Below are 21580 nucleotides of genomic sequence, written 5' to 3'. Positions count from 1 at the left end.
AGGCCTCGGCACAATTCTTTCCCCTGGTACAGCTCTTGTTCCAGCTCAGTTGGTAGCTAGGGGATTCTTCATGATGGCTCCTCTCCTCCCCTTTTGTTCTGTTCCACCCCTTTTTTATATCTATCTATCTTTTGCATAAGGTGGGAACCCTTTGTCCCTCTGGGTTTCCACCCCCCCTCTCACTGGAAAAGCACCAGGTTAAAGATGGATTCCAGTTCAGGTGACATGATCACATGTCACTGTAAGACTTCATTACCCACTTGCCAGCACACACATACAGGAAGACTCACAGGTAAAACACAGCCATCTGCAGACAACGGTCCTGGTTAATGGGAGTTATCAAGATTCCATTAATGGCCCACACTTTGCATAATTACAATAGGCCCTCAGAGGAATATTTTATATTTCTAGTTTTAGATACAAGAGTGGTACATTTATACAAGTAGGATGATCACACTCAGTAGATTATAAGCTTTGTATTGATACCTTACAAGAGACCTATGAAGTATATCCCAACTACATTATATTCACTTATCATATTTTTATAAAACCATATAGACTGCACAACGTCAGTGTTTTGACACTCTTATTCCAAAATAAGGAGCCTTGGAGTAAGCTAAACTGGAACAAGGCACTCTTACTCTGGAATAAGAGTGCCACAATTATTCAGGAGTAACTCTTGCACTTTAAAATTTACAACCAAACCTAATCCAAAATCGTTTTCAAGCATAGACAAGCCCTAAAAATCAGAGATCTACTCAAGGCACAAAACAAGATCAAACAAGAAAACATTCTACAAATACATTAGAAGCAAGAGGAAAACCAAGGACAGAGTAGGCCCATTACTCAGTGAGGAGGAGGGAGAAAGAACAGAAAATATGGAAATAGCAGAGGTGCTTAATGACTTTTGTTTTGGTTTTCACCAAGAAGCTTGATGGTGATTGGACATCTAACATAGTGAATGCCAGTGAAAATGAGATCAGATCAGAGGCTAAAATAGGTAAAGAACAAGTTAAAAGTTACTTAGACAAGTTAGATGTCTTCAAGTCACCTAGAATACTCAAGGACCTGAGTGAGGAGATACCTGAGCCATTAGCTATTATCTTTGAAAAGTCATGGAAGATAGGAGACATTCCAGAAGACTGGCAAAGGGCAAATATAGTGCCCATCTATAAAGAGGGAAATAAGAACAACCCAGGGAATTACAAACCAGTCAGCTTAACTTCTGTACCCAGAAAGATAATGGAGCAAATAATTAAGCAATCTATAAAACTCATGGATTTTCACGAAGTTCAGTGGCCAATGGCCTCAGATATTTTTGAGCACATTTGCCTACTTTAATCAGGGAAGCAAGATCTGGGCTGTGGTTCTCAACCTGTGGCCCGGTCAGCACACAGCTGTGGCCCATGTGACATCCTCGGGGCCATATAGATAGTATTGGATGTGGCCCACAATGGTAAACAGGTTGAGAACCACTGGATTAGAGCATAAGAAAAAGAATCACTGTACTCAGTTTTCATAATAAGCAGGTACACATCTCTTCAGATTTTAGATTAGTCTAATATTGTATAGATTTAAGATGGTCAGTAAAGACAAGACTCTCTCTTATGGAGATCCAGAACGGTTCTTTGTTCCAGACTTTGTAACCAGAGTGTTTCTGAATTTCAAGACTCATCAACATCAAACATGTATAGTCTACCGAGGACGACTGTGCCAACCAGAGACCCCACAGATGATGGCATAGCAGCAGGCATTGTGTAGTGAATTTCCCAGACGTGGCTCAATCCTGCAAATACATGAATCTCTGGGGCTGCCCCGGTAGAGTCAGGACATGCACCTCTTTGCGCATCTATGGAGAGTTTGAAAGTGGTGTGATGGTGTATTTTTGTCCATCCTGGCAACAAGACCAAAAAGCATCCAACACTGCTTTTGAATATGAGTGACTGAAGGAAGGCCAGATATTTTTTTAAAACCTGTGTCTTGACATGTACCTGTGTTAGTAACTTGTTACATTGCTGTCACATCACAGTACCTTTCAATAAATAATGGAATAAGCCTTAAAATCCTTATTATTATTCTATTTTACAGATGGGAAGACCAGGGCAAGGTAAGTAACTTGCCCAATGTGACACTTTCTCAGGGCACCCAGTATCATAGGTCATCTGGTTACCCCCTGCCTCGAGTATGAGGGAGTCTATCTTGTGGCAGCTCTTGTACAGCACTGCTCTACCACTCAAACCCTCTCCTCAGGGCTCTGCCAGTCCTATTTTGCTTTGCAGGTTAACACCAGGTGTACCCCTATCCCTGAAGGGCATTCTCCCTATAGCATCCAGCCCCGTCACTGGACACTCTCAAAACTTACCAGTTAAGCTTTTGCCAAGAGACAGTATACATTACTCCTGGGGAAATTCTGCAGGACTGCGCACCCACAGAAAACATCCTCCCCACAGAATGCCTGTGCTTCCCTGCAGAAAACGGCAGGAAAGAAAAGGGAAGCCACAAGGGTGGGTGGGGGGGACGGACATGACCATGGGTGCCCTTCTTGGGGGATTGCCTACCCCAAACAGAGGCAAGGCATGGGGCACACAGGGTTACCTGCTGCTGCTGCCTCCCCGCCCCAATTTCTGCAAGCGCAGAGCTGCCCAGCTGAAGGAGGCTGCGTCTGGACTCCCCTGACTCTGCAGCTGAACGCCGCCTCCTGGTTTCTAGTGCCAGTCGTGCTCCCCTTTTGCGTGCTGGGAGCCTTCAGGTTTTCTGTACAACAGTGAGTGCCCACAGTAGAGCTGGGTAAGGGGTCGTGGGGAAATGAGGAAGGGGGGGGTGAGGAGAATGTGGGAGTGAGGGGAGGGGGATGAAATGGGGATAGGGGAAATCGGGGGGGGGGGGGAGCAGGAGCCCAGCATGTGGCATCCCCTCAGCAGCAGCTGGGGTTTCCCCGTGAAGCAGGCAATCAAACCCTCACCCTGACAATTGCTACCTCCTCCCCCATCTGGACCCAAACCCCACTGAGCCCCAACCAGCTGCACCTGGGCCCCAACCAGCTGCACCAGAGCCCCCACCCAGACCCTCCCACCAAGCCCCCACCTCCATGCACCCCCCCCGAGCCTCATCTCCCCACATCTGGACCCACCCACCGAGCCCCATCTCCCCACACCCAGACCCCCCTGCCAAACCCCAACCACCTTCACCCAGATCCCCTGCAGAGTCCCATTGCCCCTGCACCCAGAAACACCCCCCCAAATGACCCCTGTGCCTCTAGATATCCCACTGAGCTGCCTGCACACAGAATGCCCCATGCAGAAACCTCTCACCCCACATCTGGATCCCCCCCATACTAAGCCCCTCCACATTTGGATCCTGCTGGGCTGAGCCTAACCCACTCACACCTGGTGCAACCTGGCCAGTGGTGCTGGAACAATTTTTATAGTGGGGGTGCTGAGAGTCATTGAACCAAACTGTAAACCCTGGATATAACGGAAACTGCCTTCTCTAAACAAGGCTATTTCACCAAAGAAGTGGGTGTAGGCCACGAAAGCTTATGCTCTAATAAATTTGTTGGTCTCTGAAGTGTCACAAGTCCTCCTGTTCTTTTCACCAAAGAAGTAGAGAGCATCATAAACCAGGCCACCACGACTCCCTGAAAGAACCTGCTTCAATACATCAAAACCCCACCGATCACACACCCCTGCTTGTCACCTCCCACCCCACACTAAAACCCACCCTACAGCGTATCAAGGAACGACAGGACATTCAGGAAGTGCTCCCCATCAAGTAAGAAACCTTCCCCCAAACCCCTGCTCTGGCCTTCAAAGCCCCCCACCCCCAAACCTCCCCAGAAGCCCGCTCCCCACCGACCAGGCCACACCAGAGCCTGCCAGAACAGAGGCAAAACCTGCAGCCACATCTCCCCTCCTCGGACTATTAACCCCCCCCCCAACACACGTCCCCCATTTGAGTTAGTGAAAACTTCGGCAAACGTGGCAGCTGAGTCGGGTCAGAGACGGGCCTGGAGCAAACCCTCGGACCCCCGCCCGCCCCTCCTAGCAACAGGCACCGAGCTGGCCCGGCGGCTGCTCGCCCCCGCCCCAGGCACGACCTAGGGAGAGGGGCCCGCTCCGGGGACCCACCAACGCCCCCCGCCGGGGAAGGAGGCGGCCTAGGGACGGGCGGGAAAAAACCCGAGCCCGCGAGGGGGGGGGCGAAGGAGCCCCGTTGCTCAGGAGCCGAAACCCACTTACCCCCGCTACCCGCCAGCCCCAGCCTCGTTCTGCTCGCCAGTCTCCGCTACGCCGCTTCGCTCCGCCGTTAACAATTTTGAACAACGGTCCCTGGTCCAAACGCACCAATCACCGCGGGCCGCCGTCCCCATCGAACGCGCAGATTGGACGAGCCGCGGGAAGCAGCCGAGTACCCGGATGAAACAAGCCCGCCCTGCTCTCCCAGGAAACCAACTGCCGTCACGGAGACTTCTGGTACATGTAGTCTCTAGACTCAGGGCGGCTTGCACGGCAGGCGAGCGTGGAAACCACAGCTCCCAGAAGGCACCAGGAGCCGGGGTGCATAGCCAATCCGAGAAGGAACTTTCAACGTTCGGGATGAAGTGGCCAATCAGCTTTCAGTAAGTAGGGCGCGGTTTGACTACGTTCCAATTGGGTGCCCTTGGTGGCTGGAATAGTCCATTGTGAACTATGGAGGTAGGGCAGGTAGACTACAAGTGACACTGGCACTTGGGCTATCCCCATACCAAACCTTCCCCCAACTCAGTGGGGTGCCACGTCTCCCATTCCCTCCAGCCCCTATTGCCTCCCACTCAGTGGGTCGAGCCATGTGATCTCCCCCAGCATAGAGCTAGGGGGTTGTGCCCTTTCCCTCATCACCTTCCATGCCAAGGAGTCTCCCTAGTCAGGCACCTCCCAGGATCAGGCCCAACACATAGGGTTACCATACGTCCGGATTTTCCCGGACATGTCCGGCTTTTTGGGACTCAAATCCCCGTCCGGGGGAAATCCCAAAAAGCCGAACATGTCCGGGAAAATCCTGGGCCAGGGGCTGGCCCGGGGCCGGCGGGTGCGCCGAGCCGGCGGTGCCTGGCGGCCGGGGGGTGCGCCGGGCCAGCGGGGACCGGCGGTGCGCCGGGCGGCCGGGGAGTGTGGGGTGCGCCGGGCCACCGGGGACCGCTGGTGCCGGGGGGGCGCCGGGCCGCCGGTGCCGGGTGGCTGGGGAGTGCGCCGGGCCGCCGGTGCCGGGTGGCTGGGGAGTGCGCCAGGGGTCGGGGAGTGCGCCGGGCCGCCGGGGACTGGCGGTGCCGTGGGGTGCGCCGGGCCGCCGGCGGTGCCGGGCGGCCGGCGAGTGCGCTGGGGGTCGGGGAGTGCGCCGGGCCGCCGGTGCCGGGGGGGTGCGCCGGGCCGCCGGGGGTGCTGGGTGGCCGGGGAGTGCGCCGGGCCGCCGGGGGGGGGTGTGCTGGGCTGCCGGGGACCGGCGGTGCCGGGGTGTGCGCCAGGCCGGTGGTGCCGGGCAGGCCGGGGGGTGTGCTGGGCCGCCGGGGACAGGCGGTGCCGGGCGGCCGGGGGTGCGCCGGGTCGGCGGTGCCGGGCGGCCGGGGGGTGCGCCGGGCCGCCGGGGGTGCTGGGTGGCCGGGGAGTGCGCCGGGCCGCCGGGGACTGGCGGTGCCGTGGGGTGCGCCGGGCCGCCGGCGGTGCCGGGCGGCCGGCGAGTGCGCTGGGGGTCGGGGAGTGCGCCGGGCCGCCGGTGCCGGGGGGTGCGCCGGGCCGCCGGGGGTGCTGGGTGGCCGGGGAGTGCGCCGGGCCGCCAGGGGGGGTGTGCTGGGCTGCCGGGGACGGGCGGTGCCGGGGTGTGCGCCGGGCCGGCGGTGCCGGTCGGCCGGGGGGTGCGCCGGGCGGCCGGGGGGTGTGCTGGGTCGGCGGTGCCGGGCGGCCGGGGAGTGCGCCGGGCCGCCGGGGGGGGGGTGTGCTGGGCTGCCGGGGACCGGCGGTGCCGGGGGGTGCGCCGGGCCGGCGGTGCCGGTCGGCCGGGGGGTGCGCCGGGCCGCCGGGGGGGGGTGTGCTGGGCTGCCGGGGACCGGCGGTGCCGGGGGGTGCGCCGGGCCGGCGGTGCCGGTCGGCCGGGGGGTGCGCCGGGCGGCCGGGGGGTGTGCTGGGCCGCCGGGGACCGGCGGTGCCGGGCGGCCGGGGGGTGCGCCGGGCCGGCGGTGCCGGGCCGCCGGAGACCGGCGGTGCTGGGTGGGCCAGGGGCCCGGGGCTGCTGGGCGGGCCAGGGGTGCTGGGCCGGGCCGGGGGTGCTCGACCGGGGGCCCAGGGGCCGGCAGTTCTGGGCGGGCCGGGGGTGGTCGGCCAGCGCCGGAGCCGACCCAGGCTGGAGCCGCTCGGGGGCCAGCCTGGGCCGCGCCTCCTCCTCCCCCCCCCCTGCTTCAGGCTTCCCGCGAATCAAATTTTCGCGGGAAGCAGGGGAGGGGGCGGAGACTTTGGGGAAGGGGCGGAGTTGGGGCGGGGGCGTGGGCGGGGCTGGGGGCGGGGCCGGGGCCCCGCGGAGTGTCCTCCTTTTGGAGGCCCAAAATATGGTAACCCTACCAACACACCTAGCCAGCTTTACACCAATACACTTCTCAGTAGCTTTATTTGCATTGCGCAGGTGTCTAAATAACCATTTCGATTTTTGGTTTGGTCAAAACGTGATGTGTTCACAAATAGTTTGGGGTTGGCCGAAACTGCATTTATCAGCAAATCGTTTATTTGCTGAAATATTTCCCCTATCTCTAGCAGTAAAGTATGGTATTGTACACGCCCTGATGTCCCCACACCGCTCCCGGCAATGGCTGGCATGTCCCTGGGGGAGGGGCAAGGGACTCTGCGCATTGCCTCAGCCTGCAGGCACCCTCCTGCAGCTCCCATTGGCTGCAGTTCCTGGCCAATGGGAGCTGCAGAGTTGGTGCTTGGGGCGCGGAGACCCCTGCCCCTCCTCCCGGGGCTGCAGGGATGTGCCGGCCACTTCCGTGAGCGACGTGGGGCCAGGACAGGCAAGGAGCCTGCCTTAGTCCTGCTGTGCCGCTGGACTTTTAGCACCTAAAATCTCCCAGTTTGGCTTCAGTAGCCTCCAGGAGATAAAGCCCGATTCCAGGAGACTCCCCGCGAAACCAGGAGGGTTGGGAACCCTAAGCGTATCTCCTCAGTAGGGTGACCAGATAGCAAGTGTGAAAAATCAGGACAAAGGATAGGTGCCTAAATGAGAAAAAGCCCTGAATATCTTGACTGGCCCTATAAAATGGGGACATCTGGTCACCCTACTCCTCGGTAATACAGGCGTGCAAGCACATCAAGCCTGTCCTTTCCTCTTTCCCCTAGCTTCCCATAGACTACTGAGTCAAGTTCAATTTCTCAGTTCTTGCCTCAAAGTGCAAAATAGCCTGACCCCAGCATATCTAAAAGATCACCTAGAACTCAGGGACGAAGACTGCAACTGACAATTCCATTCCTTAGATACAATTAAACCTTCTACCATAGGGTGCAGCTTGTCCATGCAGGAGACAGCGCTTTCTCATGGACTGTCAGAGGGGCTGGCCCCTGAGGGAGTCAGACACCCAGTCTACTGGTGACGAACTTTGCTATGGTGAATGAGCCAACCCAAATCCACTTAGAGAACGAGTCAATCGCTTAACTAACTGGGCAGCAGTTAATTAGGTAAGGAGCACCTGGGCCTTATAAAGGTTATGAAGGCTCAGACAGGGTACAGAGAAGAGAGAGGAAGTTCCTAAGAAAAGGGCTTCCTAGGGGAGCAGTTGAGGGAATTCACTAGGAAAGAAAACAGGAAGAGTACTCCTAGCAGGAAGAGGATCTGGAAGGAAAGACCTGTGAATACCAAGCCCTAACAAAACCTAGTTCCCCCAAGAGGATTTCACCAGGTAGTAGCAAGAATTCCAGATCACAAATGAATGATATGTTATTCTGGAGAAGGGTTGCTATGGCTTGAACTCTGCAGGAACCTTGAACCCAGATGAGAAACCCTTTCATATTTGATGATAGGCGGCAAAGACTCCAGTAAAGGGTCCTGGGTCAAGAGGGCCTCACTGGTAAGGAGCGTAGATGGACTAAAATTAACTTGGTCCCCTTCAGGTGGAGGTTTACATGTGTAACACATTCTGCCATTGGATTCAATAAACTAGACACCTGAAGGGGCACAGGGCAATCAATATATATATATAAGCTTTTGGGAACTTTAGTGAAAGTACACTAAGGGACAGTGAGGCCGAGATGTGCCTGCAGTTCTGCACAGGACTGGCATGGGACACTCCTGGGGTGACTGCCTACCATTACAGGGGCCAATATGAACATATGTAAGGAACTCACCCAGGAATAAGCACCACTGCAAACCACCCCAACTTTTGCAGCAAACTCCAGGCAGAGGCGCTGGAACTATTTGTATAGTGGGAGTGCTGAGAGCCATTGATCCAAACTATAAGCCCTGTATATGATGGAAACCACTTGAAGCCAGGGAGTGTGGCAGCACCCTAGTTCCAGCACCTGTGACTCCAGGGTGCCAGACCCCCTCTTGGCCAATACACTGGAGATTAAACTGGAGAACTCCAGAGCTAAAAACATCAGCTGTTACAGCTTCAGCTACTGTAGCTGGGGACTGTAACAACTCATATCTGCTGTAGACAGGCACCGAGGGGAACCTGAAAAACACACACTCACCAAGGGGTTACACCATGCACACTTTGACCTGCCTCTGCTAACAGATGCAGAGTAGCATGTACAAAATTAAAACAACCCAGCAAGACATGAGAAGTAATTCTTCTACTCTGTTGCATGCTGATAAGGCCTCAGATGGAATATCATGTCGAGTTTTGGGTACCACATTTCAGGAAAGATGTGGACAAATTGGAGAAGGCCCAGAGGAGACTAGATTAAATGATTAAAGGTCTAGAAAACATGACTTATGAGGAAAGAATGAAAAAAATGATTTGTTTAATCTGAAGAAAAGAAGACAGAGGGGGGACATAAGTTTTCAAGTACGTAAAAGGTTGTTACAAGGAGGAGAGTGAAAAAAATTGTTCTTAACCTCTGAGACAAGAAGCAATAGTCTTAAATTGCAGCAAGCATGGTTTAGGTTGGACATTAGGACAAATTGCCTACAGGGAGGTTGTGGAATCTCCAGCAGTGGAGGTTTTTAAGAACAGGTTAGATGCCTTAGGGATGGTCTAATTATTACTCAGTCCTGCTGTGAGCCCAGGGGAGGAGACTAGATGACCTTGTGAGGTCCCTTCCAGGCCTACCCTTGTGATTCTATGAAAATGCTCCATTGCACCCCCACTTCTTTCTTCCTGGGGAGGGAAAGAGCTGGGACAAACCATACGTATGGGGTGGGGTGACCAGATGTCCCTGTTTCATAGGGACAGTCCCGATAGCTGGGGCTTTGTCTTATATGAGCACCTACTACCCCCATCCCCTGTCCTGATTTTTCACACTTGCTGCCTGCTCACCCTGCATAGGTGACTGATGCAGCCCTGTGGCTTTCCAGCTGGGAGCCGCTGGCATTTCCGCATCTAAGCCCCAGGCATGGGAGTGGATGCCCCATAGGGCTGTGGGCAGGGCTGGCCCACGCAGGATACCCACCCCCACAGGACAGAGGCGGCGCTGATGGGCTGCTATGGGCACAGCCCCTCCAGCTGGGCGTGGCCCAGCCCGACAGCTGCATAGTGACATCACTGAGGCGGCGCGGTCCCTTTAAATCTCCACTTCTCCAGGGCGCTCACGCGGGGTCGCCAAAGTCTGCGCTTTGACACAGCAGGCCGTTGGGTTGCGCATGCTCACTACTCCTGCGTGCGCAGCCGCACGCTCAGCGGAACACATCTCGCGCATGGGTATTAACGCCCAGGCCTGGCCGGACGTTCCCGCCCCAAGCGGGAGACCCATTCGCGCATGCGCACTGCCCTCTCAGCCCCGCCCGGCCCTGACAAGGCGGCCGTTGGGGGCGGGGAGGGGCAGGGAAGGAGGCCGCTGAAGCGGTTCAGGCCCCGCAGGCTCCCAGCGATCTCTGCCCCGGCGTCTTCCTCCGTGGGGGGCGGGGAGCAGGGGGTTGGGCTCTTCGCCGGCCTCTGAGGTGAGAGCGGAGTGGCGCAGGCGAGGCGTGAGTGACAACCAGGTGCTGCCAATGGGAGGATGCCTGTTGGTCCCGCCCCTGACCCCCTCCAGGGGGCGGGGCCAAGGAGAGGGGGAGGGGAAAGGAAGGGGGGAGGGGGATCTCCATCTCCATCTCCACAGTGTGTCTCCTCTTCTTCTCCTGCTGTTTGTCCCCCTCCCTCGGCCGGCTCCCAGTTCTGGGGGCTCGCCCCAGCAAGGCCTTTGGCTAGGGCGGATCTCAGGTCCTGGGTTACAGCCATTCTCTCATTGACCCCCTAAGCCTCCGCAGGTGCGTGTCCTTTCCCCCCATCGCACGCGGACAAGGGAACTGGAAGGCGGAACTCCTCAATGGCTTTGCCAAAGCCAAGAGAGTCGGTGCCTGGAAGGCAGGAATCCTGGGCTTAGCCCATTAGACCATCCTGCTTCTCTTGGCTGAGAAATCACACTGGCTGTTCAGCAAAGAAGCCAATTCCTCTGTGGGCAACCAGCTAAGAGGGAGTTTCTGGTAGCAGAGAGCCATCAGCAGCAACGAATTGGTACCTCCCCCACAGCCATGAAAAAAGAGGGTCCCACAGGAGTGGGTTGCTAGGGTCCCAACAGTCTGCCCTGGATGTTTGTAGGAGACCATGAATAAGCTACGATCACTGTGACTTCCAGCTCTCAGCATCAGTGAGTTACATCTGTAGGGTTTTCTTCACAATAAAGGGTGCTGGAACTTTAGCCTCCCTCCCTCGTCCAAAAAGTAACAAGGGCTAAGACAAAAAATGTTGCTGATTCACAGGCAAGACCTATCAGGAGTTGGTGGCATAGTACTGAGTGAGCTTCATTAATCCCAACAGATCCTGCAAGAATTAATCATGCCTATTCTCCTTTTCAACATATACGTGAGACCCATTGGAAAGTTTATGAAATGCCATGGGTTCTAATTCTGCACCCTCTGTTGATGGTGTGCATCCCTCCAAACAACAAAGTATCAACTTTTGAGTTCTCCAAATATATGGATTGCAAAACTGGCAAGAAAGACCACCTTTTACCACCTTGCCAGAAGATTGCAGCTGTTTCTTTTCGATGAGTACTTAACCACTGTAATCAACTCTCTCCTTGCTTCTCAGTTAATTACTGTAAGTCCACCTGGGTCTGAAGATGAAGGCTACATAGAAATTCTAACTTGTGCAGCATGCAGCAGACTTTCTTTAAAGAAAGAAACTGCTAAGAGCTCATCACATGGGGACTTAAAAGAGTCCAGGGGTTCCCAGTTCATTCTAGAACATAAGAACAACCATAATGGGCAAGACCAATAGTCCATCTAGCCCAATAGCCTGTCTTCTCACAGTGGCCACTGCCAGACTCTTCAGAAGAAATTAACAGAACAGGGCAATTAACACGCAATCCATTTCCTGTCATCCAGTCCCAGCTTCTAGCAGTCAGAGGTTTAGCGACACCCTGACCACCTTGGCTAATAGCCATTGGTGGCCTTATCCTCCAGGAATTTAACTACATTATTTTTTTAACCCAACTAATAATTCAGATAGGTGAATAACAATCTTTGCGTTTAAGGAACAATACATACTAGATCTTGATTATCTTGGAGATCACCTTCACATCTGTGACCCTGTGACACAGATGTGCTCCACGCCAAGGGCCTGCTCTGGCTGACAGAGTCCAAATGAAACTTGCAAGAGCAAAGCCTTCTCAACACATAGTTCTCCACTGGAGCTCCTCAGGAGAGGATATAAGAACTAACCCAAGCCTGTTTGCTTTCAGAGGGTGATTTTGAAAGCTTCCAGCGCTGAGGAAGGCAGGAGAATGAATTTAAAAACAAAATAACAATAAAAACCTCAGACCTCTATGTAAGGTGTCTGGGGGGGGGGCTTACTACAAATGCCTGAGAGAGAGGGCAGCAGCAGGAGGGGACTCTTGCTATGTATAGAGTTCCAAAGATCTGGGGGCTGGAAAGGGGGTGGGGCCAGGGAAGGGTTAGAAGACTAGTGGGGGAGGGACATGCGGGATGGGGAGCTGGGGAGCTCAATGCATTTTGTTGTGGGAGGGTCAGGGAGCAGCCTACTGCGTGCTGAGTCAGTGGCTGTCTTTCTCCTCTGCAGCTGGTCGACAGGGGCGGTGAACTGAGATTTCCCAGGCCAGAGCTTTCTCTCAGCAGGTTCTCTAGAGGGTGAGTAGAAACACGCATGTATGTTCTCTCTCCAGTCCATATTCTGATAGGGAGCCTATGTATCCTGTCTATTGTTACAGATCCTTGTGGTTTAGATGAGGCCACCCTATGCTCCTTCCCCTTGTAGGACCTAGGGCAGGGTGGAAATGAGGCAGAGAGAAGCTGCTCCTAGTAAAATCAGAGAACTGAATAAAATGCTTTTAATAAAGAGTATTGAGATGAAGGTAACTTCAGTCAGTGACTGAACTATCTGGTGATTTCTCTGTGGAACAATAAGGTTTCTTAATACAACTGGTTACAGAAAGCTCTGAATATTTAGAATAACAGAAAACCCTGGCCCCCTTTCCCTGATAGAGGGTGACTGTATTTGTGATGGTAAGACACTGAAAAAGAATGTATCTGGGGCACATTTCTGTAGGGTTATTTCTGTCCTTATACCAGTCTAGGGTTCTCTGGTAATATTTCAGGGTTTCCCTCAAAATTCAAGGGTGCCAAGTCTCGCCCACTTTTATATGTGATTGTATGCATTCCTTTTCCCTGGAAACCTCCCTCTGCAATGATTAACTACATCAGAAGTAATTCAGCATAGATTTAATGTGCTTCCAGTCTTTACTTGCTTTTCTGGGCACTCTGAAACTATTATGTGACTTCCTCTCCCAACTTTTGCTAACAAAGTAGGGTTGAGGGTGTGAACCTATAACTGGGATTCCAGTAAAACACATAAGAGGTCTGTTATAGGATTTCCTAAGGATGCAGTGGCACCTAAATCCAGCAAAGAGGAACTGAGAACAGGAGTACTTCTGGCACCTTAGAGACAAACAAATTTATTTGAGCATAAGCTTTCATGGGCTACAGCCCACTTCATCGGATGCATAGAATGGAACATATAGCGAGGAGATATAGTGAACTGTGCACCTTCAATGCACCTGGTAGCTGGTGAAACTCAACCCAGGGCTAATCCTCTCTGGAATGGAAAAAGGAAAATGATGCTGTAAAGCTTAAAACAACTCCTCTGTGCAGGCTGGCAGCTGCTATTGTTCTAGACTGAGCCTCTCTAATTGTTGGAAAATGTTACTTGACAGAAGTAAGAGAGGGCTGCATTGTTCTTTTAGTGCACAAGCAAATATTTCAAGGCACCTCACCCAGTAGTACCGGTCCCTTTAAAAAAAAAAACAGGAAGAGCTTTGATCTTCTCTGGGAGGCGGGGAGGAAGGGGGCGTGAGGGAGGGAGGGTTCTTTTGCGTTACTGCAGCAGAGCAGAGCTGCATGCACCACTCAATCAAGGTAATGGAGGAACAGGCAGAGGGTGAGCTCTTGGGGCTCCAAAGCTTCTTTCTTTGCTTTCAAATTTCCAGCCTGCAGTGTCACATGATCACTTCAGCAAGAGCTGCTTTTTCTTCGGAGGCTTAGATTGAGACTAGCAGCAGTGGCTGGCTGGGCACTGAGCCCTTGTTGACCTTATGCAGAGGTGTAGAAACCCCTCAACCTTCTGCGCAGCTACATGACAAAAGAGCTTTCAGGCTTTCCCTGATTCATGTAGAGGTGGCTGAACTGATTGCATTTCATGTGCAAGTGACTTGTGGCTGTTTCAGAAGCAAGTCCAAGGGTTTTCAGCCTAGTTCTCATAGAAATTGATGGTTTTCCAGGAGTTTTCTGAGGTTCTGCCTAACGTATAGCTGCAAAAACACTTGAGGGTTCAGTTTAGGAAGAAGCTACTGATGTTAATGCCCCAAATGTGAGTATAATGTTGTACTAACAGTTTATTTGCCTCTCTTTTCCCTCTAAAGATTGTCTGCTCAGGGTTCAGATGTTCGCCTTGACTCCAGAGGAGAGGAGAGTCTGGACCTGGTAAGCACATTGGTCAGCTTGTGTTCTGGACCATGGACTCCATGAGAATCCCCCTAATGTGAAAATGTCAAACACTAACAGGGAGTTAGTGACTGACTTTCTCTCCTACAAGCTATCGCAGCGGGGATACAGCTGGAGTCGGTTCGAGGGGGAGGATGAGATCAGGACTGAGTCTGCAGAAGAGGCTGAGATGGCAAGCGTCCCTAATGGGAGTCCATCCTGGCACCCGGGTGCCAGCCACGTGGTGAATGGGGCTGCCGGGCACAGTAACAGCCTTGAAGCCCATGAAAGGGTTCCGGCAACTGGAGTGAGGCAGGCACTGAGAGAGGCAGGAGATGAGTTTGAATTGAGGTATCGGAGGGCTTTCAGTGACCTCACTTCCCAGCTCCACATCACCCCTGGCACGGCATACCAGAGCTTTGAGCAGGTGGTGAATGAACTCTTCCGGGACGGAGTGAACTGGGGGCGCATTGTGGCTTTTTTCTCCTTTGGAGGAGCCCTGTGCGTGGAGAGTGTCGACAAGGAGATGCAGGTGTTGGTTGGACGCATCGTCTCATGGATGACCACTTACCTGACTGACCACCTAGATCCCTGGATCCAAGAGAATGGCGGTTGGGTAAGAACTATCTCACTTCCAAGGGGACCGTGCTCCCCACTCATCTGACCTTATTGACAGCTTTAGTACAAGTCTGATTAAAATGTAACTGTCTGAACGCCTTGTGCATGCTAGTAATTGTTCTAGATGTCCATAGTGAAACAAATGCAACTGGAATGGGCCTTTCCCTGCGCATTCTTAGTGGTTTGCCACAAGGGGTCACTCCATTGTGGCAGAGCAAAAAGAATTGGTACTGTGCCCACCAACCAGGCTTGTCTGAATCCCTCTTGCTTCTCTGCCTCCTTGGATGTTGGAGGAACCCTTTGTGCAGCCCCCATAATCCAGGCTGGCTCTTGAGATGGAAGCCCTTGTTCCTTAGCATGTCCGACAGTGGTCGGGAACCCAGCTCAGGACTGAACCTTCCTTCCATCTTTGTTAATGCAATGATCCTAAAATGCTGGGGGTGGGCTTTGCAGCCAAGTGGGATGGATGATATGCTAGCTCTCCACCTCTGGAGATAAGAATTCACCTTCTGATTTGCTCACAAATAAAGTAGGCCTTCTTCCCCGGGGTATCTATTCTCCATGTAGTCTGAGAATTGAGGTGTGTACCCTTTTAATGGATTTGTGTTAACATGAGTAGGTGTTTCCCACTGAAGCCCACAGTCTATTCTGCTCATCACCAGATGGCTTGCACTGTGGAACTTGTTAGGTTCAGGGGATTTTGCCAATGGGAGATGGGTGGCCTAGTTTACACCTTGTTTTAACTCCTGCATTCTGGTGGCTCTATGTACTAGTACTGGCTGGACAGGGGGGACAGTTCCAGCTACTAAAATAACTGAGGAGTCCGGTGGCACCTTAAAGACTAACAGATTTATTTGAGCATAAGCTTTTGTGGGTTAAAATACTTCTTCAGCTACTGGTATTTAAGCACTGGAGTATTGTTTCCGTGGCCCGTTGATGAGCTGTGGTTTTGAAAATTGTTCCCCTTCACAGCCCCGCAGCCACAACCAGTAGCCCACCCTGAAAGCTAGAGGAGACTTGAGGAGGTGCTGGGGAATATGGAGACAAGATTATTTCAGCCCAGCCTTGCTCTGCACCTGCTCCTGGCACAGGTGAATTTGATCTGCCTCTTGGAGCTCAGGGAAGCCCAGCATTGGATCCAGGATAAAGTAAAGGAGTGGAGGCAGAAGGGAGGATGTCGCACCCAGGGCCCAGGAATGCTTGGAATGTAATTGTCCTGGGGCACTGCCTGGGGTGTGGCTACCCAAACAGATTGAATTTTGTTTCATGTTACATTGACCATCTCAACAGGCTGTCTCTGGCCCATTAGCTCTCTGGCCTTGTAGATCACCCTAGCAGCGGCTGAATGCTGGGTTTCATCCCTCTCCTCTCCAGCTTTGGCTTTTTTAAAAACAGAGATTAGTTCTGGAATAGGTTTCCCAGTCTCTGTGGCTCTTGCTGCTGGTGACAATTGGGTTGTATCCTGGAGACCTAGGCGATAATGCAATCTGATTTTGTAAATGAACTCCCTGGGAGATTTAGATTAAATCACTGATGGAAAGTCACTGGTCTCTGCAATCCCCTCCCCCACCCCAAGAGTTTCACAGTGTGCTTCCTTTTTGTCTGAGCACAAATTCATTGTTTGAAACAAATATTTGTTCAGCAGATTGCAAGAGGGGCAGGATTCCTCTGTGTCTGACACACCCACTGGCTCCTGCTCTTAAGATGGCTATTAGCCATTTTTTTTGCCAGACAGAGAAGCAGCTTTGTGCTGGTATCCCTGATTGTGATTCTAGCTGCCTTGGCTGGCTTGTATTGTTTGTTGCAAGCTAGCCGAACTACGGGACACGGCCATTGGTGCAGGGAGGCCATGCAAATGCCCCTGATGGCCAAAGAGAAGGTCTGGGCTGTTTCTGTAGGTTCATCTACACTGATAGCTGGAGAAGAGATGGGGGGTGCATCTACTGTGCGGGTCCATTACAGGGGCTTCGAACCAGACACCAGACTGGAGCTTTGATAGCTTTAGGTAGTGATGCTTTTGGCCTTGTTAGCACTAGGCCTTTTTTTTTTTTTTTTTGCCCCAGATTTCCCAATCTTGTTCAGCTCTGCTGCTGCTACCAATGGTGCTAATGTTAATATTGCATCACAACTGTTTGTAAAAGTTCAGCCATCCTAATAGGGATGGAGGGTTCTGGATATCTTCTGTTTCACCTTCCCACTGCTTCTAGGTGCAGAGAGAAACCATTGGCTTCTTCCTAGCTAGTTCTGCCCTGAGCCTTGAACCAGTGAGTGCTCCTCCTGGCCCAATGATGGAGTAATCTCTCTGTCATTGTCCTGTTTGCACAGGATTACTGCTCACCTACAGTGTGTATGGTACGTGCTGAGCAGCTATTGCCTGGCCCGTTCACAAAAAGGTGCCATAGCCAAGTCTCAAACAGAGGAATGCGAGTTCTGGCTGGCCTGCTCCTGGTATGTATCAAAATAGTTTGTTTTCTAGAGTATGGCAGCATTTCACTGCCTGCCAATCCCTGAGAGAGGGCAGGAGTAGTTCCGGACAGTCTTTTTGGGTAAGAGTTCCTGCTTTCCTGAGGCTGGTGAAAATGAAAGAGCTGCTGTGGTGCTTGGGATGGAGGGCCAGGATGCCATGATCAGAGAGAAATCCTTGCTTTTTTAGAGTGGGTGTGAATATAATGCTTTTCTGAGAGCTCTGCAAAGGCTGGGAGTGATTCATGATGAATGACTCATTTCCATTTCTAATAGAGATCTGGTCAGAAAGTAAAGGCTGGAATTGAAGGTTCTGGCAACATCTGTGCAATTCCATGAATAAGTGGGAACTGGAGAATATACTGCTGTTTTCTGATGCTGACTGTCCTGTCTCTTGACTGGGGCATTGAGCTTTGTCCCATTGGAGTAACGCAAACAGTTCCCTAAAGTACTGATTTTCTGGATGCTTAACATGTAAACACCAAGGAGGCAATGCCAATAGAATTATCTGAAGTCTGAAAAACTGGACGTCACTGGAAGGGGAATGGACTAGATGAAACCTCTTCCCCCTTCTTCTGACCTGCCCAACCCAAGGGAGTGCCCCAATGATCGGTCCTGGGGCCGGTTTTGTTCAATATCTTCATTAATGATCTGGAGGATGGTGTGGATTGCACCCTCAGCAAGTTTGCAGATGACACTAAACTGGGAGGAGTGGTAGATATGCTGGAGGGTAGGGATAGGATACAAATTACAGGATTGGGCCAAAAGAAATCTGATGAGGTTCAACTAGGACAAGTGCAGAGTTCTGCACTTAGGACAGAAGAATCCCATGCACTGCTACAGATTAGGGACCGAGAGGGTAAGCAGCAGTTCTGCAGAAAAGGAACTTGGGGTTACAGTGGATGAGAAGCTGGATATGAGTCAACAGTGTGCCCTTGTTGCCAAGAAGGCTAACAGCATTTTGGGCTGTATAAGTAGGGACACTGCCAGCAGATCGAGGGACGTGATCATTCCCCTCTATTCGGCACTGGTGAGGCCTCATCTGGAGTACTGTGTCTAGTTTTGGGCACCACGCTACAAGAAGGATGTGGAAAAATTGGAAAGAGTCCAGCAGAGGGCAACAAAAATGATTAGGGGGCTGGAGCGCATAATTTATGAGGAAAGGCTGAGGAAACTGGGATTGTTTAGTCTGCAGAAGAGAAGAATGAGGGGATTTGATAGCTGTTTTCAACTACCTGAAAGGGGGTTCCAAAGAGGATGGATCTCGACTGTTCTCAGTGATAGCAGATGACAGAACAAGGAGCAATGGTCTCAAGTTGCAGTGGGGAAGATTTAGGTTGGATATTAGGAAACACTTTTTCACTAGGAGGGTGGTGAAGCACTGGAATGGGTTACCTAGGGAGGTGGTGGAATCTCCTTCCTTAGAAGTTTTTAAGGCCCGGCTTGACAAAGCCCTGGCTGGGATGATTTAGTTGGGGTTGGTCCTGCTTTGAGCAGGGGGTTGGACTAGGTGACCTCCTCAGGTCCCTTCCAACCCTGATAGTCTATGAACCCAGATTTTCCCAGTTGCTGAATGGTAGCCAGGTTGGACAGAGTCCTGCTGAGTTACATTGCGGCAGGATGGAGTCTTATGGCGCTTTGTGGAGAAAACCCTCTAGAAAATGTGATTATGGAGAGTCCTTTTTCTAATGTCACTTTTTTTTTTTAATGATGGGCAATGACACAGACACTTGTATGACAGGCAAGTTGTGCTCTGCATACATCCTCTGCTTTCTGAGAGAAAACTTGAGACTTTGCGTCTCACCCTTCAGGCAGACTTTTTGCTCCTCTTCATGTCTACTCCTATGATTTCTGTCCACTGTGGGGATTGGGAATAACCATGTCGAGGCATTCATCTCGCCCTCTGAGAGACGGCTGAGGTGGACTTAGTGGTAGAGTTTGTGACTGCCCTGTGTGCAGATGCTAAATCAATGCTTGGGTTGGATGAGCAAACCAGATGTGCTCTCAAGCCCTCCTGTCTTGGTATGCTGATCTCTGTTCCTAGCATGTAGGACTCCCATTGCCATCCAAGGGAGTTTGTGTCTTTAATTATGCCTATTTAGACCTTTTGATTCGGGCAGCGAGAGGTTCACTGGCTGATCAGACAGCTTGGATAACCAAGATTTGGTGTGTAGTTATCTCTGTGAGATTAACTCCTGTTAGAGTAAGCATTGATTCAAATAGGTATATTGCATGTTTAAAAGAGCTTTAGAGAACCCACTACATTTTTCAAGGAAAAGCAGCTATTTCTGGGTGGAATGTAGTCGTTTAACACACAGCAACACTGTACGATAGTTCAAAGACATGGAATGAAGACTAGATGTTTGTGATGATCACGGTATAAATACCAAGATAGAAGAATACAGTATTCTTATTAAGTTACAAGCGAAATCCAAATACAATTATGCAAACTGGACTGTGGCTAGCGTACCAGAAGTAATTCTCAGACTCTTGTATAGAAGTGCCATGGGATCTTTAATGGCCATAAGTTGTCAGTATGACATCTTGGACAAAGGATGGTATCTCCAGGTGCACAGTCAGCTTTGACTGACTGGAGACAGCTTTAAGGTGTTCTCTGAGAACAACTCATTTTTCCTCTTTGTGACAATGAAGTGCTCTCTAACTGTAAGACTCCTGCATTATCAGGCAACTGGCTTTTCCTATTTTCTTTCCTCCTCCTGTCTTCCAAACAGATATCCCACCCATTCATCTACTCTGCGTGCTGTCTGGGGCTGGGGAAAGATGGCATCACCTGCCTGGGTTAAATCAATATTTTTCGGAACACCAGATGGTTCTCTTCTCTCCCAGCTGAAGCCCTGAAGATTCTGTCTTCTCTTCCATCAGATTCGATCTCACAGTCTCACTTGTGTGGAGCAGGGAGGGTATATCCAGGCACTCCCTGCAATCATGCTGATCTGTTTCCCCAGAAGACTGACTCAATACCAGGTGGAGAGGCAGGGTGGCTAGTTGCAGATAGGGGCAGTCTGAACAATGGGATTGTTTGAGATCTCTGCTCAGTGTGCAGACCTTTGGCATCTTCTCAAACTGATTCGAGCTGGGAGGCTTTTCTGTACAGCTCTTCAGGAAATGCCATTGGAATGACTTCCATTGCTGCTTCCTGTCCCAGCCCAGCAGCAGAATTCCTGCCTGCTAAAAAGTGAAAGATGGAAAGAAATCTTTGCAGACTTTCACTCTTCACCCCACTTCCTCAGTTTCTGCCTCTCTTCTCTCCCTGTCTTTTTCCTCTGTGGTGTCTCTCTGTGTTGTGCAATTTGATTACATTTTTTGAAGGTCTGTGATTAAAGCAGGAATCTGCATATCAGAACTCCTGATCTCTCACCCCCTTGTTCTGTCACTGATAACACTTCCCTACCTTGCAGGGTGGACTGTGAGAATTCATGTTTGTAAAGTTCTCTGAGGTCCTGGGATTCAAAAAACAAAGTACTTTAAAAATACCCCAAGATGCATTTCCAAACTATTTTTCACTGTTACCGATTCTCAGATGCTCTCGTTAACGTTAGTTCCCCCAATCTGCTGGTGGTGTTTGAAATTGGAGTTCAGGCCCCGACTGTGAGCTGCCCTGGGTCTTTGCATGTCCGTGCTATTGAGATGCCTTGTCTGACCCAGCCAGAGGGGTTGGGAATGGTGAGCCCTCACTCACCCCGTGGAAATTGGTGCTTTCTATGCACGTGCCTGACATGCACGGCCACACCTCGTTTTGGGGTCCCTAACTGGATGTCAGAAACTACATAAGCCTCCCTTTGTAGAATTTGAATGGGAACATGCACAGCAGGCCCTCAGCGGGAGTGTGGTGGAGGCTGAGCGGTGATGTGATGTATCAGGGTCTGTGCAGCTCTTCTTTGCTTTCCCCTCTCCTCCATTCCCACCCCCCCGCCCCCATTTTGTTGAGTGAAAGTAGGAATGCGGTGGGAATAGAGAACCAGGAGCACTGCTTTAGGACAAATAACTATTTCCCTAGCAACTGCGAAGCCTAACCAGTCCTGGGAGAAATTGGATTGGCGGGGTTGGAAGGGGAGGTGGGAATGAGGATGGGCTCATCTGAGCACCTTCATGATATCTGATAACAAAAGTGGGAGCCATCCCTGATTGATTGCTGGTTGTTTCTGAGACAACAGCAGAATTGCTAGGCAGAGATGTCTCCCCACCTCGTGATGATCTGTATACTGATAGCAGTAGGAGCTGTAACTGCTATTGGCATCCTCCAGGTCATGCCTCAGTGGCCTTCTCTCTGCTGAGTGGTGCTCTCCTCTCCTGCTGCCCCTCCTGGCAGGGATGCTGCTCTTGG

The 21580-nt window shown here is 51.8% G+C and overlaps 2 protein-coding genes across 6 annotated transcripts in view; one reads left to right on the top strand and one right to left on the bottom strand.

Annotated features, from left to right (window-relative positions):
* Positions 1-4468, bottom strand: part of TPX2 (TPX2 microtubule nucleation factor) — a 31542-nt gene extending 27074 nt beyond the window's left edge. For both annotated transcript variants that reach the window (XM_065566296.1, XM_008172178.4), the window contains exon 1: positions 4239-4468. The gene's annotated coding sequence lies outside the window, so the exon portion shown is untranslated. The remainder of the gene's footprint in view (positions 1-4238) is intronic.
* A 5504-nt stretch (positions 4469-9972) lies between these two features.
* Positions 9973-21580, top strand: part of BCL2L1 (BCL2 like 1) — a 31384-nt gene continuing 19776 nt past the window's right edge. The window contains exons 1-3 of one of the 4 annotated variants that reach the window (XM_024108909.3): positions 9973-10116; positions 12239-12306; positions 14094-14770. In XM_024108909.3, the coding sequence (XP_023964677.1) occupies positions 14219-14770 (552 nt within the window). In that variant the 5' untranslated portion in view covers positions 9973-10116; positions 12239-12306; positions 14094-14218. Of the gene's footprint in view, positions 10117-12238; positions 12307-13509; positions 13613-13751; positions 13775-14093; positions 14771-21580 lie in introns of those variants that run through there. The other 3 variants (XM_065566304.1, XM_024108911.3, XM_024108910.3) reach the window with 3 other exon arrangements.

This window comes from Chrysemys picta, chromosome 13, assembly GCF_011386835.1.
Source record: "Chrysemys picta bellii isolate R12L10 chromosome 13, ASM1138683v2, whole genome shotgun sequence".
NCBI classification, from domain to species: domain Eukaryota; kingdom Metazoa; phylum Chordata; order Testudines; family Emydidae; genus Chrysemys; species Chrysemys picta.
This window is presented reverse-complemented; position numbering and strand designations above follow the sequence as displayed.